Source organism: Venturia canescens, chromosome 9 (genome assembly GCF_019457755.1).
Source record: "Venturia canescens isolate UGA chromosome 9, ASM1945775v1, whole genome shotgun sequence".
In the NCBI taxonomy this organism is placed as follows: Eukaryota; Metazoa; Arthropoda; class Insecta; order Hymenoptera; family Ichneumonidae; genus Venturia; species Venturia canescens.
Genome location: NC_057429.1, coordinates 4,267,776 through 4,285,617, shown reverse-complemented (window position 1 = coordinate 4,285,617; position 17,842 = coordinate 4,267,776). Strand labels below are relative to the sequence as shown.

The following is a 17,842-nucleotide window of genomic DNA, read 5'->3' as shown; positions in this document are numbered from 1 at the left end:
TCCAAAAAAATCACATGCAAGCTAGTCATTTCTTACTCTATGGTGGCAAAGACTTATAAGAAAATCGATTCTTTTCAGACTTTCAGGAGCTTCTGATATTATTCACAATATTCGACGTCGATTGGATCGATACAAATTATGTTTAAATATGAGTTAAAAGTACTTGTCCGGCCCATCACTATTCATTCAAATAAAAATCAATCATAAAAAAACGAAATTGTACGGCAGAATCTGGTTAAAAATTTATTGACATGCGATTTATTATTAGTTTAATGTTCTTAATAATTAAAGAAGTAAAAATTGCCGTCATTCCAATACCAACTGGGGAGTTATTTTTGGAAGCTTGAACATATTTAATGTGCAAAATGTTTTTTATTTATCGATGCACAATAACATCCCTTGTATAGTACAGGACAATTCGTTTCCATTCTTATTCAATTAGTGCAATTAAGGGAATATTACTTGAAGATAACTCTCTAAATTCGCTCTGCATGAATATTTGTGCTCGATCAGTTCTAGAGAAGCCCTGATTTTTATTTGAATAAACAATTTTAATGGAAAGTGATGGGCCGGACAAGTACTTTTAACTCATATTTAAACATAATTTGTATCGATCCAATCGACGTCGAATATTGTGAATAATATCAGAAGCTCCTGAAAGTCTGAAAAGAATCGATTTTCTTATAAGTCTTTGCCACCATAGAGTAAGAAATGACTAGCTTGCATGTGATTTTTTTGGATTTAAAAGCTTCTTAGAACAATTCCATAATGTTGAAATTTGGAGTTACTCATAAATTACTTGTCCTTCGATTGATATCATAAATTTTAGTGCTGCACGTAACTCAAATGGTAACTTTTTTCAATTTATTAGAAAATACTTGGCCTCGAATTGATATAATAAATTTTAATGCTGCACGTAAATTAGATGGAATTTTTTTAAATTGATTTAGCCCTTCGAATCAAATAAGAAGAATGAGGCATCGGATTCCAAAATGATTTCAAGCGCGATTTTTCGGTTTTTTATTTTTTACTTGTTATTTGATTCTTTTGACACTTTAAAAAATAGATACAGATTAGTTTTTTTTACACATAATGTTTTTTCAAGATTTGTGAAAATTTTTTCGAATTGTTCTGTATTTTTTTTTATAAAATCATTTTTTTGACAATTTAAAAAGAAAATATTTTTAAAGTTTTTTTCATGGATGGAATTATCAGCAAACGAGGGACCATCAATGTACTTGTCCCAACCTTTTTTTTCCTAGGGGAAGTTTATGGTTTGATATCACGTCTTTTTTCTCAAAAGTTCCTTATTTATGTTCAGTTGACTATAGGATTTTAGTTTAAATTTCTATGAATTATTTATGATTTTCGTCTTATAACGTTGGTTTTCACGAAAAAAGACCTATTTTTCGTCAAAATTGTACTGGACATATTTCGTCACAGGTCTGTCCTCGGACTTTGGCGATTTTTTCCCTTGTACTCTAATATGTTTTGTCAATTAGGAACCCAAGAGCACGGCCGCAAGCGGGTTGGAGGCCGGGATATGATTTTCGGCTTATAACGTTGGGTTCCACTAAAAAAGACTTATTTTTCGTAAAAATTGTACTGAAAATATTTCGTCACAGGTCTCTCCTTGGACTTTGGCGATTTTTTTTCTTGTACTCTAATATGTTTTGTCAATTAGGAACCAAAGAGCACGGTGAAAAGCAGGTTGTAGGTCGTGATATGATTTCCGGCTTATAACGTTAGTGAAAAGACAGGAAAAGAAAAAAGATAGATCAAATTCAAGACACAACGAATCCAACTGAATTGGCCATTTTTAAATGTCGTTTTTTCATTCTGAATCTAGACATTTTCGTGTCATCCAAAACATGCCCCCGATGAAATATATTTCCAAAGTTTGCAAGTGGCCGCGGAGATCCAATTATCTACAGTTTGATAGTTGCTGAAAAAAGGCACCCGGAAACATTTATTATGTCAGAACTCAAAGAAGCAAAAAAAAACTGAGCGTACTTAATTCAACGGAGCAACGGAATTCAAAGACGTTTAGGTATCTGCATTGGTTTTGGAGAAAAACAATTTCATTTCAGGATAATTTAGAAATAAATTAGGAAATTCAGAAATTTAGCATAGAATTTAGAAAAAGGAAAATTAAGATAATTAGTAAAGCTGAAAACTTTTATGATGAATTTTTGAAATTACATGTTACGGTTGGAGTAAAAAATTTAAATAATTGGCACACATGCTGCGACACAAAAATATCAAAGTTTGAAGGTATTCGCTCCATACCGCAGTAATACAAACTTTAATACTATTTGAAAAGAAATACTTTGGAACTTGCTGAACAAAGTTCCATTACATATTACCATAAAGATAGGGGGTGATACATAGCACATATACTTATCCACAGAAATTTCCAAATTCGCAGGTATTGGCTGCAATTCAATGTATCTGCGCAATGAGTTTGGAAGACAGCAGTTTCAAATCCATCCATAAATGAGCAACTGAAGACTTTTGTAATGAATTTTTCACTTCATATTTATGTTACGGTGGGAGTCAAAAAATAAAATGAATGGCACAGTATATAAATTTATAGTTTGCAGATTTTTGCTGTATTTCAATGATTCAAATCTGTAGTATTATAGTGAAAAGATGTTAAAAGTCATGATGTTACATTAAAATGACATAGCGCACATAACATTCAGAAATTCTGTAGGTTTCCATGATGTTGGCCGGTATTATACTTAATCGCATCGAAAACTGAGCAACTGTAGACTTATCGTAATGAATGTTTTCACCAATAATTCCACATTTGCAGTTTGCAGAATAGGAATACTCAACATACACGTCATTTCATAAGTATTGTTGTCAATATTTGTGTTTGCCTACCGCATTCCGAAGATTCAACTTTTCATATTATCAGCAAAAAAAGCATCCAAAGACTTTTTGGAACAAGTTTCAAAATTTATTACTCGATAGACCAGGTGGAAAAAGAATAACTAGACCTATGTCAAGACCAGAAACTGTTTTGAGAATCTGATGTACAAAATGTGCAATTGATGATCGTAGTTAGAAACCTTTTGGATCACGTTACCACAATCAGCATGAAGAAGTAGTAGAAAATCAGAGGACACATCTCAGGCAACGAATTAATAATATGTATCGATCCGCTGCAAACCAATGGAGTCAAAACAAGGATCGGAAAGAGCAGAGCCAAACTCAATAGGAAGCATGCTATGGGAATATTCAAAAATAATGATGACACAAGAAATCAATTAGAAAACATTCATTCGATTGGAGTTTCTCACATTATATACTAACAGTTCCGTGTGTTCTTGTTTTATTAATTATCAACCATAATATTTCAGATCGCAAAAAGAAATTTTGACACATTATAGATTGACGAACATTTGTCCTTACAACTTTCAGACCTATTTTTGATAAACTGATTTGCCTTATTTATTTTATTATTCACTAACTGTGCGAACGTTTGTTACATTTGTCCCGCACTTCGTAACGTCAAACCCCGGCCGGTTCGTTATGACACAGCTATCAAAGGGAACTCGCATATCTAACCTACATTATTACACATGATATATAATCACGCAACCGACGATATATTTACACTTGACAATATTCCACGCACTCTGGTTTAATTGAAAGATTATCTCAGTTGACACCAGGGTTGCAAATAATGCATTATTTTTTCAAATGCATTAGTGTATTCATTAAACCATTAAATGCAATGATTAATGGAAATAATTTTCATTAAATCATTACATTTAATGCTTTAATGAAAATAATTTCCATTTGATCATAAAATTTAACGATTCAATTGAAATAATCTCCGTTGAATCAATAAATTTAATGTTGCAACGGAAGCAATTGCCATTAACTCATTATGTTCAATGTTTTAATGCATACAATTTGCATTGAAACATTGGATTTAATGGTTCAATGGAAATAATTTCTAATAAATCAATAAATGCACTGTTTTAATGGGAATAATTTCGATTAAGTCTACAGATTCAATATTACAATGGAAAAAGTTTTCATAAAATGATTAAGTTTAATGATAGTGCTTTTGGTCTAGATCTAAATTACCTTTTCTGTCTTTTAATGTTTTTTCGGCTTACCGCTTCAGTGATATCGATTGATTTTCCAGAGTCCGCTATTTTGAATTTCCGAATTTGAACTTTGGATTCAGATTCAACAATTTTAGAATAAAATTGAATTCGGGATTGTATCTTTTCAATTCTGCGGAATTTAACAATTAATTTAAGCCTAATTACACTAATAACAAACACCACGATGATTTTATAAATTAGCAAAACAAAAAGAATACATTTTTCGACGTTTGGTATAAATTTCCTCAAGTGCTGTCGTTCAGCGAGCAGTCCCCGCGGCTCACTCGGGCCTTTGTACAACAATCTAAGATGGCCGCGGCCTGTCAACAACGACGCGCTCAGTCGGTCGTTGTACGCGATCGTATTCTTGTCGAGTCGGGCATCGGGCGTTTCGAGGTTATGTACGGTTCGTGAAGTGTATCGTCGCACTATATTTTATTCGATTGTTCCATCTTCTTTTTTTTCTAATTGATATTTGACATGCCCGTGCCCAGAGCAGCTAAGTGCTACACTACAGTCTAAGTGCGTCTTTTCTATAGGAGTGGAAGCTCTGCTGTGTTATTAATTGCGAGTGGCGGTCATTTTTCGTTGGCCACGTGTGATAGTGCTCTCGGATGAGAAGAATCTAGGCGAGAAGAAGAAGAGGTGTGATAGTGGATGAGGCTATCCAATCCATACCAAACAAAACATGTAAGTATAGAATCGCGATTCTAACATCAATAATTTATCAACAAATGTGAAAACCTACAATTTTCGTTGTATATTTGTTCACGTTTTGAGGTTATCTATGCGTTGTAATTATTCAACCTAACTCTAATTTTCAAGCGTGATTTTTTGGTCATCATTTGACAGTGAGGAAAAAAACATTTTGCCTACGCGGGGAAATGCAACAATGGTGACAAAAAATTTCACCTCGAATTTTCAACAGAAAAAATTTTTGGTACCGGTTGACTGACAATGAGCGGAACAATAACATATAAGAATGAAACCATGTTTCCCATTTTCCTGTTCGGACAGAATTTTTTTCGCTCGAAAAAATTACTCAAAGCTTTATTTTCATTTTGCAAGTTTACAAACGACATTTTGGATAATTCATTTTCGGCAATTTGAGAAATTAACAAATAAAAAAAAATTCGTCTAATATGATTCACATCGATTTAAACACTACTCTTCATCATTTTTTTCAATTCTCATCAACAGAAAAGAAAGTGATTATTTAATATTTTATTAATAATACTTTTACATAGGGCTGACGATAAAATTTCACCAGCAAAAAGAACAAAGACAAATAGTGATCATGAGGAGAGAGAAGACGAGTTCAATAAGGTGGAAAAATCGCTGAGTCAAGTGGCGATTACTGCGGTCATTAGCACCCACAGCGCGGGAGGTTTGTAATATACAATAAGTTATATTCAATCGGTCAAGCAGGATATACTTTTAAATTCGAGTATTATTCAAAACAAAATTAAAATTGATAGGTGCTGGGCCCTCTTTTATGGAAAACTCCATGAATAGCGATGGGGCTAAAGATAGCTATTCCGAGAATAGCTGCGATGATAACTCCGATGAAGACTCTGAGCAGGACGGTGATGACGATATGTCGAGGAAAATAAAAAAAACGCTTTTATTGGATGGGCAATTTTTTGTAGTTGACCGAGAAAAATCCAGTTTAACAGGAGCAGTCTTGGCATATTGCAATTCATGTACTGTTCCGAAATTGCTATCAGGATCGTTTCGATCAACGTCAAACTTCTCTTCACATCTTAAGGTAGGTAAATTAAAATTTGCCTGTGCACTAAATTGGTAAACGGGGCTTTGAAGCAGACAAATCCAGGTTCATATGGTATTTTTGTTTCGTGTATACGATTTTTTTGCACCTGCAATGTCAATTTTCCATTCGCCAGGCTTTCGCGATATTTTTAGTTTGCCAAGTCGAGTGCTGGACGGAATCATTAGATAGGGACAAAATCCTTAAAGAGAAAATCTTAGCTTTCTCTTCCCCTTTCTAAAAATATTATGCGTTCCCATTCTCCATGTTATCTAATTGTTTCTCAAATGAGGTTATGAGGCCTGAGATACATTGTAGGCAGTAAAAAGTTGTATGTTTTTGCTTTTCAAGTCCCTCAACTTTTGGAAAATTTTTTTTAACAATACTACTCGTTACTTCTGAAATTTATCAAAACATATTCTGATAAATTGAGACATTCTTGTATTGAAAATTCGTGAAAATTTCGACTTAGTTTTGAATTTTGAACAATAAACTTATCACCGGATGTTTTATTTTGTAAGAAGTTTCTCGAATTATATTCAAAAAGTTACTTCTGCAAAATACTTTTTTTTGAATTTGTTGTGGAACTTTTTACCTATTCTCCCAAGTTTTATGCGATCTTTTAATACATTCCGAGAATGTATTATAAATTTTGTTTTTGGCAAGAATGTAGGAAAATTGCTTTAAGTCGTGTTAAATCATTCGAAGAAAATCCTTATGGATCATTGCTCTTTAGAAAGTTCGATAATAATTTGGAAAAAATTTCGGTATTACTCGTGAGTTTTTCACTATATATACAGTCTGTCTAGAAACTTATAATCACCGAATAGACATCTCTAATTATGTCGAAGTGTGATTTTTACTTGAGTAGTAGAGCTATGCCGCTTCCGCCGCATGTAGGAATCTACCTTACCGACCGTCGGTAAAGTAGATTCCCTGCTCAAACCCAAACAAACCCAAACGGTCGGTAATAAAGATGGCCGCCCAAACCCAAACAGCCGGTAATAAAGATGGCCGCCCAAACCCAAACAAACCCAAACATCGAACTGAGCTCTAACCCAAACAAACCCAAACGGTCGGTAATAAAAATGGCCGCCCAAACCCAAACGGTCGGTAATGAAGATGGCCGCCCAAACCCAAACGGCCGGTAATAAAGATGGCAGCCCAAACCCAAACATCGAACTGAGCTCTAACCCAAACAAAACCAAACATCGAACTGAGCTCTAACCCAAACAAACCCAAACATGTGATCGAACCCAAACAAACCCAAACATCGAACTGAGCTCTAACCCAAACAAACCCAAACGGTCGGTAATGAAGATGGCCGCCCAAACCCAAACGGTCGGTAATGAAGATGGCCGCCCAAACCCAAACGGCCGGTAATAAAGATGGCAGCCCAAACCCAAACGGTCGGTAATAAAGATGGCCGCCCAAACCCAAACGGCCGGTAATAAAGATGACCTCCCAAACCCAAACAAACCCAAACAAACCCAAACAAACCCAAACAAACCGAAACATGTGATCGAACTGAGCTCAAACCCAAACAAACCCAAACAGTCGTTAAGGCAGTTTCCCAAACCCAAACAGTCATTAAGGCAGTTTTCCCAAACAGTCATTAAGGTTCCCAAACAGTCATTAAGGCAGTTTTCCCAAGCAGTGGTTAAGGTAGTTGCCCAAACCCAAACAGTCATTAAGGCAGTTTTCCCAAACAGTCGTTAAGGCAGTTTCCCAAACCCAAACAGTCATTAAGGCAGTTTTCCCAAACAGTCATTAAGGTTCCCAAACAGTCGTTAAGGCAGTTTCCCAAACCCAAACAGTCATTAAGGCTCCCAAACAGTCATTAAGGTTCCCAAACACACTTGCGAGACCGCTTCGAAGTTTGCCTGGGGATAGCCGCTGGCCCAAACAAACCCAAACAGACCCAAACATGTGATCGAACTGAGCTCAAACCCAAACAAACGCAACCAGACCCAAACAGACCCAAACAAACCCAAACATGTGATCGTACTGAGCTCAAACCCAAACAAACCCAAACATTGAGCTCAAACATTCAAAGTCCGCGCCCCGTATAGTTCGCGTAAATGACGATAGATGGCGATTTGGCTAGTGGAGATCTCTCGTGTGCGAAGCCTCGGCTGGACGAGCATATAAGGCAATAAAGATGGCCGCCCAAACAGTCGGTAATAAAGATGGCCGTGTTATGCCCGAACGTGAAAACGAGAGGGCTGAGAGGGAAATAACGAATATTATAGTTACTAATCTCTCAGATAAACAAATAAATAATAGAGGAAAAGGGAGAAAAATAAAAGAGTAGATGTTCGGAATAGCTATTAAAGCGCTAGGCGCACCTATGACAGTTGCTAATATTCAGTATGGAATTTTAGGGAGATTGATATAGGTCAAGACACAAACAGAAAGTAAAAGTAACACGTTAGCTTGTTTATTGAAGAATCCGAATTGGGGATTTAGATTACAGACGAATAAGATCGCAGTCAACTTCCTCTTGTTTACAATCATAAGAATTATGTGAAATAAAAGGTGATACAGATTGGACTTACGGGTCGATGTTCTTCGCGTAATCTGAGACGTGCTGACGCAGGGCGTTGCGGGTCTCCTCGAAGACAGTGTAGTCGGCACACTCACGTACACAAATCGCGTAGTACAATCGATAAATTTGAGTATATGATATATTGAAATTATATTGCTGGAATTTTACTATTAGTACTTTGAAGGTTTGGATATATAAATGATCGATTAATGAGTTCTTATTTGCCTTCAAGAAGTAAAGAAACGCTGCACCTCAGTGCCTCACTAACCCTCGGGCAGTGATGCTTGATCGCGAAGATTCGAAGACGCGTAACTATTAACTATCTTGCAAAAACCTGGAACAAGACTCGGACTCAAGGTAGAGATACCTGAGGAGCTCCGCTTAGACCGAAGATTAGCGAAAGACTGATTAATTTTGGTTGCCGATTCTCTATCGATGCTTCCGATATTAGGAAATTGCAGAGTAAGAATTTAAATTGTTGAGCAATTGCGTATGCAAAAATATAAAAGTAGGTCTAAGTGAGCGGGTGTCTTTCCGGATTCTCGCAATGAATTGCGCATTTCGTTTACGTTACTTAAAGGTTAGGGAACTTGAAGTTTGTAGATTCCGTGAAATGAGTTTCGCAATTGACTAAAAGAGGTTAATTTCGTATACTAGAAAGAATTCGGTTTCACAAGAGGAAGCGATTCGTACTGAAGGTTTCGGAAATATATACGATTTAATCATAAAATACACTTATAATTTAAACTATCTAAAGAATAATTTATAAATAAATGGCTCGGCCATAACAGCCGCCCAAACGGTTGGTAATAAAGATGGCCGCCCAAACCCAAACGGTCGGTAATAAAGATGGCCACCCAAACCCAAACGATCGGTAAAAATGATGACCTCTCTAACCCAAACAAACCCAAACAGTCGGTAATAAAGATAGCCACTCTAACCCAAACGGTCGGTAATAAAGATGGCCGCCCAAACCCAAACGGTCGGTAATAAAGATGTCCTCTCTAACCCAAACAAACCCAAACGGTCGGTAATAAAGATGGCCGCCCAAACCCAAACGGTCGGTAATAAAGACAGCCGCCCAAACGGTCGGTAATAAAGATGGCCTCCCAAACCCAAACAATCGGTAATAAAGATGGCCGCCCAAACCCAAACGGTCGGTAATAAAGATGACCTCCCAAACCCAAACAAACCCAAACGGCCGGTAATAGAGATGACCTCCCAAACCCAAACAAACCTAAACAAGTAATCGAACGGAGCTCAAACAATCCAAACATGCGATCGAACTGAGCTCAAACAAACCCAAACAAACCCAGACAGTCGTTAAGGCAGTTTCCCAAACCCAAACAGTCATTAAGGTTCCTAAACAGTCATTAAGGTTCCTAAACAGTCATTAAGACAGTTTTCCCAAACACACTCGCGAGACCGCTTCGAAGTGTGCCTGGGGATAGCCGCTGGAAGCTATCAGGATGGCCAACTGTCGGGAGTTCCTACTTGCCGTGAGACCTCTTCGACGGGCGTCAGGATAGCCGCTGGCAACTATCAGGATAGCCAACTGTCGGGAGTTGCAGCCGCTATGGCGATTCAAACCGAGTGCTCAAACCTAAACAGTCGGTAATGCAGATTTTCAAAGAGCTGCAGATTCTCGAACGGTCGGCGGCTCTGCATTACCGGCAACCCGATGGAATTCGGTAAACTATTGAAATACTTCGAGTCGACTATCGGAATCGTTAACTAGCGAAAAAGTTAGGATAGTTAAAAAATCGGAATAGTCAACGCGGTTGACTGGTTCATTGTTTACAACCCAAACGTGGGTAAAAAAGGACGTCTACTCAAACCCAAACATCGAACTGAGCTCAAACATTCAAAGTCCCGCGCGCCGATAGATGGCGATCTGGCTAGTGGAGATCTCGTGTGCGAAGTCACGGCTGACCGAGCATATAAGGCAGCGAGTAGCGCTTGGATTTCGTGGAGCGACTATGGTAAGTATATCCCATAATAATGCTCTCATGTACCTTTTTGTTCTTTTACAGGTGTGGTGGCCACGAGTGAGCCCCTCGCTTGGCCGCGGTCAGTAATAAAGATGGCCGCTCTACGAATCGGTGGTCCGGTCGACTGGATGGTCTGCTCCACCCGTCGGTAAAACAGATTCCTCGGTGGGAGATTCGAACGCTGTATTTTTGGCTGGACATTTGAACTTTGTAGTTTTGGCGGGAGATTCGAACGCTGTATTTTTGGCTGGACATTTGAACTCTGTTATTTTGGTGGGGAGATTCGAACGCTACGTTTTTGGCGGGGCATTTGACCTCTATAGTTTTGGCGAGAGATTTGAACTGTGTAGTTTTGGCGGGAAATTTGAACGTTTTGGCGGGGGAGATCCGAACGCTGTATTTTTGGCGGGACTTTTGAACTCTGTTATTTTGGTGGGGGAGATTCGTTCGATATGTTTTTGGCAGGGCATTTGACCTCTATAGTTTTGGCGGGAGATTCGAACGCTATAGTTTTGGCGGGAGATTCGAACGCTATAGTTTTGGCGGGAAATTTGAACGTTTTGGCGGGAGATTCGAACGTTTTGGCGGGAGATTCGAACGTTTTGGCGGGAGATTCAAATGTTTTGACGGGAACTCGAACTGTCAGTCACTAAAATTTTTTACTCCGTTGTTTCGGCGGGAGATTCAAATGTTCTGACGGGGGTCCGAACTATCAGTAACTAAAACCCCAGACTGTTGGAGGATGAGCGGATAAGTCGAGACTAAAAGTGCTCGAACGATCTTAGCGGACTTAACTATCGGAATATGCAGACCCGTGCGCGTCTCCAGCCAGCGTCCTGCATTACCGACTGCCTCTAGGGGAAACCCCGAATCCGTACGGGGTATCCCGGAGACGCTAGGGGCGGACGCTGGGGCACTGTTCTGAACTAGCCTCTCTCTCTATCCGAGATCCTAATTACGCGCCTCAGGATAGACAACTATCAGGATAGTTGAGGTTAGTCAGCTGTCACTGAGGATAGTCAGCTGTCACTGAGGTTAGGATAGTTGAGGTTAGTCATCGGTCATAATAGTTGAGGTTAGGATAGTTGAGCTTAGGATAGTCACGATAGTTGAGGTTAGCCAACTGTCAGGTTAGAATAGGCACGAGCGGGAAATTCAAAGTGCAGGCTATTTGTCGTCAATGGCCCACCAAAGGGCAGAATCCCATTGGCGGAGACACGAACAGAATCCCATTGGTGGAGACACGAACCCGCCGTCGGAATGGTCTAACGTGTGGTGGGGATTCGGCTATCGGGAATGCAGATTCCACACCCCCCTCCCGATAGAGCTGTGGCGAACACTGCAGCGGGAGATTCGAAGTATTGGCGATCAGGTCAAAATAACCAGTTGGGTGAGGATAGTCAACCATTTGGATAGTCAGCGATCAGAATAGACAGCTATCAAGATGGCCGACTAACGATCAGGCCAACCCACTGTCGCCTACCGAACGAATCCCATTGGTGGACGGCGAATCCCATTGGTGGACCGTCGGAATAGCTGCAGTCACGTGGTGGGGACAGTCGGAATACTCAGGTGGACTTCCCCCACCCGATAGAGCCAACTGTGGAGACGCTCCTGCGGCGCGATCAGCCAATTATGACAGTAGCTGGAATACTCAATCGGCAACCATCTGGATAGTCAGCGATGTCTAAACACAGATGTTCGAACGGTGGGAATATCAGGGATGAGGATAGCCAACTGTCGCCTACCGAACGAAACCCATTGGTGGACAGCGTCTCCAGAGCAGAATGGACAGCCAACCATCGCGACAATCAAGGTTAGGATCGGAGTCGCGGGCAGTTCCACTAATCTGCTGCGCAAGCATACGAGAGATAGCTGGGAGAAGAAATTCGAGCATAGCCCCATGCTGTCCGGATAGTTGATTCGAGATCACCCGCTGCGTGGTGACTCTTTTCCGGTGCTGCCAGGATAGCCGAGTGTCAGGACAGCCAACTATCGAGATGGTCTACTATCAGCCTAGTCAGCGATCAGGGCAGCCGAGTGTTGGCTGACCCTAACCGGAAGTTAAATCCCGTTGAAGGAAATCCCTGTGGTGAAAAACCCAGCGACCTAACGTTAAAGTGAACTCTCGGAATAGTTGAAGTTGACTATCAGAATAGTTGGAGTTAACTATTGGAATAGTTGAACGCATTAAGTTTCAGCGGATTGTACAACCGACAAAATTTATTGAAAAATCGAGATACATGTTAGGCTCGTAGAACATACTGGGCCGCTTTGTGTTTGGTAATTCATATTGTTGCTATGTGACCGGACTCGCGCAACTCCTCGATGATCGAGGCGATCTCGTCGACGTCGGCCGATCCCTTGGCTAGCAGCAGACGCAGTCGATCGACCAACTCGTTCGGATCGTCCCAGTACACGTAATCCATTCGCGTGTCCCTTTGCGCGACCTTGTATCGTGGCAAGGCACCACCAGTCTTCTGCTCTACGAAGGGTGCCACGTAGTCCTTGTACTTGCTGCTGTTTTGCTTGCGTATATCCTCGTCCGGACTGTAGTGTTTCTTGTAGGCGCTCGTGCTTTGCAGGATCGTTCCGTAGGTGTTCCGATCCTCCGCGCTAACGAGACGAGAGTCAGGCTCCTTTCGGAAGAGCAGTTCGAACAAGCCGATGCTCGATTGATACTTCTTGTCACCCACGATGACGCTGCCCTTCTCGAAACGAATCGATGAGTCTCCGATCATTGATCCACCGTCCGGCAGTTTTCGAACTCCGTAAGTCGTGTCGAGATACTTCTTCCTGTTCGTGTTGAGCATGTGAAGATATTTGCTGACCGCCGGTACTTCTTCCTCCGGCACGTCGTCTCCTGAATCAGCTGCTGCAGAACTCTGCCCGCATGGATCAGCGGAACTGTGTGGGCTGAGTTTAGGCGAATGTTGGCTGCGAGCCTCGTGTCGTTGACGCCATTCACCGACTGCGGGACTCTGTTTGGTTGCGGGGCTCTCGCCGACTGCGGGGCTGCGAACCTCGCGTCGTTGAAGCCATTCACCGACTGCGGGACTCTGTTTGGTTGCGGGCCATTCAGCCGGCTCCGACCACTCTTCCGCATCGTAGTAGGCAGTTTTGAAGGAATTTTCCATCTCATTAGGCTTCTTATGTGCATTAACGAGACGTTCGAGCGGCTGGACGATTGGTTTGAAAGTTTCGTCGAGCGCCCTCTCCATCGATTGCTTGTCAGCCTTCAGAAGCGCGTACTTGCGTTTAACGGCATCCCTCATCTTCTCCAGCTGGCTGAGCGTTCGTTTCTCGGCCCTCGCACTTCGGCCGTCCATGATGTACTGCGCGGAGTCACGCGGTGCGCGATATATTTATGGCGAAACGGTCGAAGCCCTTTCTGTACCTGCCGGATCCGCTACCGCGCTCCTTATCGATTACGAGGAATCCGTGATCGGTGTCGTTCCAGCAGGCGGAGCACAAGTCTCTGAACCGCGCGTACGGCATGTCCGTGTTGACGTGATCGTCGTAGACGTGACGCAGGTTCATCTCGTCCTGGCGAAAGATCACCAGGAGATTGACGTTATCGCGCACCAGGTGCTTGGGAATCTGAGCGTACGACTGACACAGGTAGAAGCAATCGACGTTCTTGTGACGGCCCATGCAGTAGAAGGCTCTGACGTTGTCCTGCTTCTCGCATGCTATGTCGTCGAACACGATGATGGAATTGGGTCGCGCATCCTCCGGCGACACGACTTGATCGTGCTCGCTGAAGGCAAAGTACTCGATACCCCGGAGCGGTGCGAGGAGTTTCTCCAGCAGTCCGTACTTCGGTTGATTCAGCGACTTGGAGTATACGTAGACGTTCTCGAATCGCAGTCCATTGGGATGCGTGATGAGCGCGAGCAGCGCGTTGGTCTTGCCGCAGTTGGACGGTCCGCAGAAGACTGCGCGTATACTGGCGGGCAGTAACTCTCCGTGACGCGTGCGCGGTGCTCGTTGCTCAACGAGTGCGTCGAAATTCATCACCGGTAACTTGCGCGTGTGCTCGCGGAAATCCATGACTGAGTCGTCGGGGGTATAAATAGAGCGCTTATATACCCTCAGCCACCATTCATCGGCGTGATGCGCACTGGACGAGGTCTCCTGAACAAGTTCATCAACCGACTGCCCATCGAACTGCACGTGCCGGGCTATCAGTACTGCGGACCTGGCACGAAATTGGCCGAGAGACTGGCTCGAGGTGATCCGGGAATCAATCCGTTGGACGCAGCGTGCAAGGAGCACGATATCGCGTACTCGCAGAACCGCGAGAACGTCGAAGCGCGCAACACTGCGGACCGACTGTTGGCCGACAGGGCGTGGCAGCGCGTGTTAGCGCGGGACTCCGGTGCGAAGGAGAGGCTCACCGCTTACGTCGTAGCGAACGCCATGAACGCAAAATCGAAACTCGGCATGGGCCTGAAGCGGAAGACCGCGACCCTCGCCCAAATTGTGAAAGCTGCCTCGCGATCGAGCGGCAATAATTCTCGCGAGATCATTCGATCGGCACTGAAGCAGGCTCGCGCTGCCGTGAAGAAGGCCGGCGGTAGGAGAAAAGTGCTAGTACCGCGCGTACTGCCAGTGCCGGAGAAAGTGGGCGGATTTTTACCCTTCCTGATTCCCCTCTTTGCCGGTTTGAGTGCGACGGGGGCACTGGTAGGTGGCGCTGCGGGCGTTGCCAAAGCTGTGAACAGCGCCAAAGCTGCCGAGCGTCAGTTGCGCGAGAATCGCAGACACAACGAGACGATGGAGGCTATCGCAATAGGCAAAGGGCTCTACCTCAAACCCCACAAAAAGGGTTTCGGCCTGGAGATGCAAAAAAAAAAGTCCGTCTGCCGAAACGCCCTCTAACGGACGCTGATCTGCTGAAGTACGCGCGAGAAATTCCCCACTTTCGCGGCGTATTCATGCGAAACGCCATGCCGAGGGGCGGACCGCGATTTCGCGAATGCGGCATCGTTAATCTCGACGACAAGGAGGGCCCCGGGACGCACTGGGTAGCGTATCGAAAGATCGGCAAGGACGTCCGCTACTTCGACAGCTTCGGCGATCTGCAGCCGCCTCGCGATCTCATGGATTACCTCGGCGTCCGCGAGGTCAAGTACAATCACTCGCGATATCAGAATTTCGGTACGTACGAGTGCGGCCATCTCTGCCTCAAGTTCTTATATAACCAGCTGTGAGCCGCCGCATCGACTCAGTCGCACGCGAAGCGACATGGGTGATTCATTGACCCTCAGTCTGACGGGAACGTCGTCGTTGCTGGAGGCGGAGTACTTTCCACCGATCGAGCTTTCGCCCGGCAAGAACTACGTTCTCGGCCTGGTGGAGTTTCTCACCTTCAACTCCATACCCAACATCGATATCGGCAAGAACAAGTTCTACGCGGGTGACCAAGTGATCGTGTTGCCGACGGGCAGTTACGAGATCGATGACATCGCAACGTACTTGCAGGAAGCGCTTGCACCGCTAGGCATCTCCCTCAATCTCAAGCCCAACAACAACACGCTGCGCAGCCTGCTCAAGTGTGACCACAACGTGGACTTTCGTCCTGCCGACTCCATCGCGCCCCTGCTGGGCTTCGCCCCACGCGTACTGTCGGCCGATACGACTCACAGCTCCGACTTGCCTGTGGCTATTCTCAAGGTCAACGCATTGCGCGTCGAGTGCAACATCACGTCCGGCGCGTACATCAACGAGCACAAGGTTCACACGATTCACGAGTTCTTCCCGGCCGTGCCACCGGGATATAAGATCATCGAAGTCCCCTCGCAAGTCATTTATCTTCCGATCGCCGTCCGAGTCATTGATCATCTGCAACTGCGCATCGTCGATCAGGACGGAGCACTGGTGAATTTTCGCGGCGAAATCATTACCATCCGGCTGCATATCAGAGAAGTCAAATAGACCATGGGCATCGTCTTCAACAGCAGAACCACTCCGGGCTATAAAAGAGCGACACCACATCGTCCAAGCATCAGTCGGCGAGGAGTGTCGAAAACGCTAACACGTCGCAACATTCAGTTCCTGCGGAGTCTCGGCCTTCGAGTCATCGGCGGTGGTGGAAGAAATTAACTTGCGTGATATTTTGCTGCTGGAATGGAAGAGGCTTTGGACGTTCATTCGCCCGTCGTATTCGACGAGTCCGTCACGCATTACGAGATTCACGCGCATCAACCCTACACTTCGTCGGGCTTCGCCAACAGCGACGAGATTCGCATATCCATCCAACATCAGGACCTCTGCGTCCTACCAGCCCGAAGCTCGCTGCACATCTGCGGTAGACTCAGCAAAGCCGATGGAAATGCCGTAACGGCCACACAATTGGTGAACAACGCCATCTTGCATCTGTTCGAGGAAATTCGTTACGAGATCAATGCCATCGAGATCGATCGAAGCAAAAACGTGGGTTTGTCGAGTCTCATGAAGGGATACGCCTCCTTCAGTCCCAGTCAGACGGCCATGCTTGAAAACTCCGGCTGGCTCGACGTTGCGGAGGCTCAACAGCTGAACAACGCCGGAGGATACTTCGACGTATGCATCCCACTCGCCATGATCCTAGGTTTCGCCGAGGATTATCGCAAGATCGTCATCAACGCGAAGCACGAGCTCATTCTCACGCGATCGAGGCACGACATGAATGCGATTCTTCAAACGGCCATCGAGAACGGCACCTTCGAGAATTACAAGATCGAAATCACGAGAATCGAGTGGTTGATGCCTTACGTGATGCTGGCGGACAAGCGCAAAATTCAGCTGCTCAGTCGCATTGACAAGGACATAGTCATGAGTTTTCGCATCTGGGAATTGTTCGAATATCCCGCGCTCCCGAGCACGACCAAACACGTTTGGACGGTGAAGACGTCGAATCAGCTGGAGAAACCGCGTTTCGTCATTCTCGCCTTCCAGACGAATCGAAAAGCCACTCGAACGGCAAACGCTAGCCGCTTCGATCACTGCGGCATTACCAACGTCAAACTGTTCCTCAACTCGCAGTGCTACCCTTACGGCAATCTCAATCTCGACGTGCAACGCAACCAGTACGCGCAATTGTACGAGATGTACTCCAACTTCCAGAGCGCGTACTACAACGAGAAGGATGCCGAACCCCTGCTGACGAAGGGTGACTTCATCGCGCATGCGCCAATCATCGTGATCGACTGTTCGAAACAGAACGATACCCTCAAGCTGGCGCCGGTCGACGTCCGTATCGAACTCGAGGCCGATTCGAATTTTCCCGCGGGAACCACTGCCTATTGCCTCATCTTGCACGATCGCATCGTAGACTACAATCCCATAAGTGGCGACGTTAGGAAACGTCTGTAGTGGGGATGACTGAGGAGTGGGGATCCTCCTATAAAATGCGGGCGGCCGA

General features: G+C 44.1%; 1 protein-coding gene across 1 annotated transcript; it reads left to right on the top strand.

The window, feature by feature from the left end:
* The first annotated feature begins 16,566 nt into the window (after positions 1 to 16,566).
* LOC122416257 (uncharacterized) lies at positions 16,567 to 17,793 on the top strand. The gene has a single exon (XM_043429018.1). It carries the CDS (start codon positions 16,567 to 16,569, stop codon positions 17,791 to 17,793), a length of 1,227 nt encoding a protein of 408 aa, XP_043284953.1.
* The last annotated feature ends 49 nt before the right edge of the window (positions 17,794 to 17,842 follow it).

Coding starts and splice junctions, on each gene's coding strand:
- LOC122416257 (XM_043429018.1), top strand. CDS start 16,567: ATGGAAGAGGCTTTGGACGTTCATTCGCCCGTCGTATTCGACGAGTCC.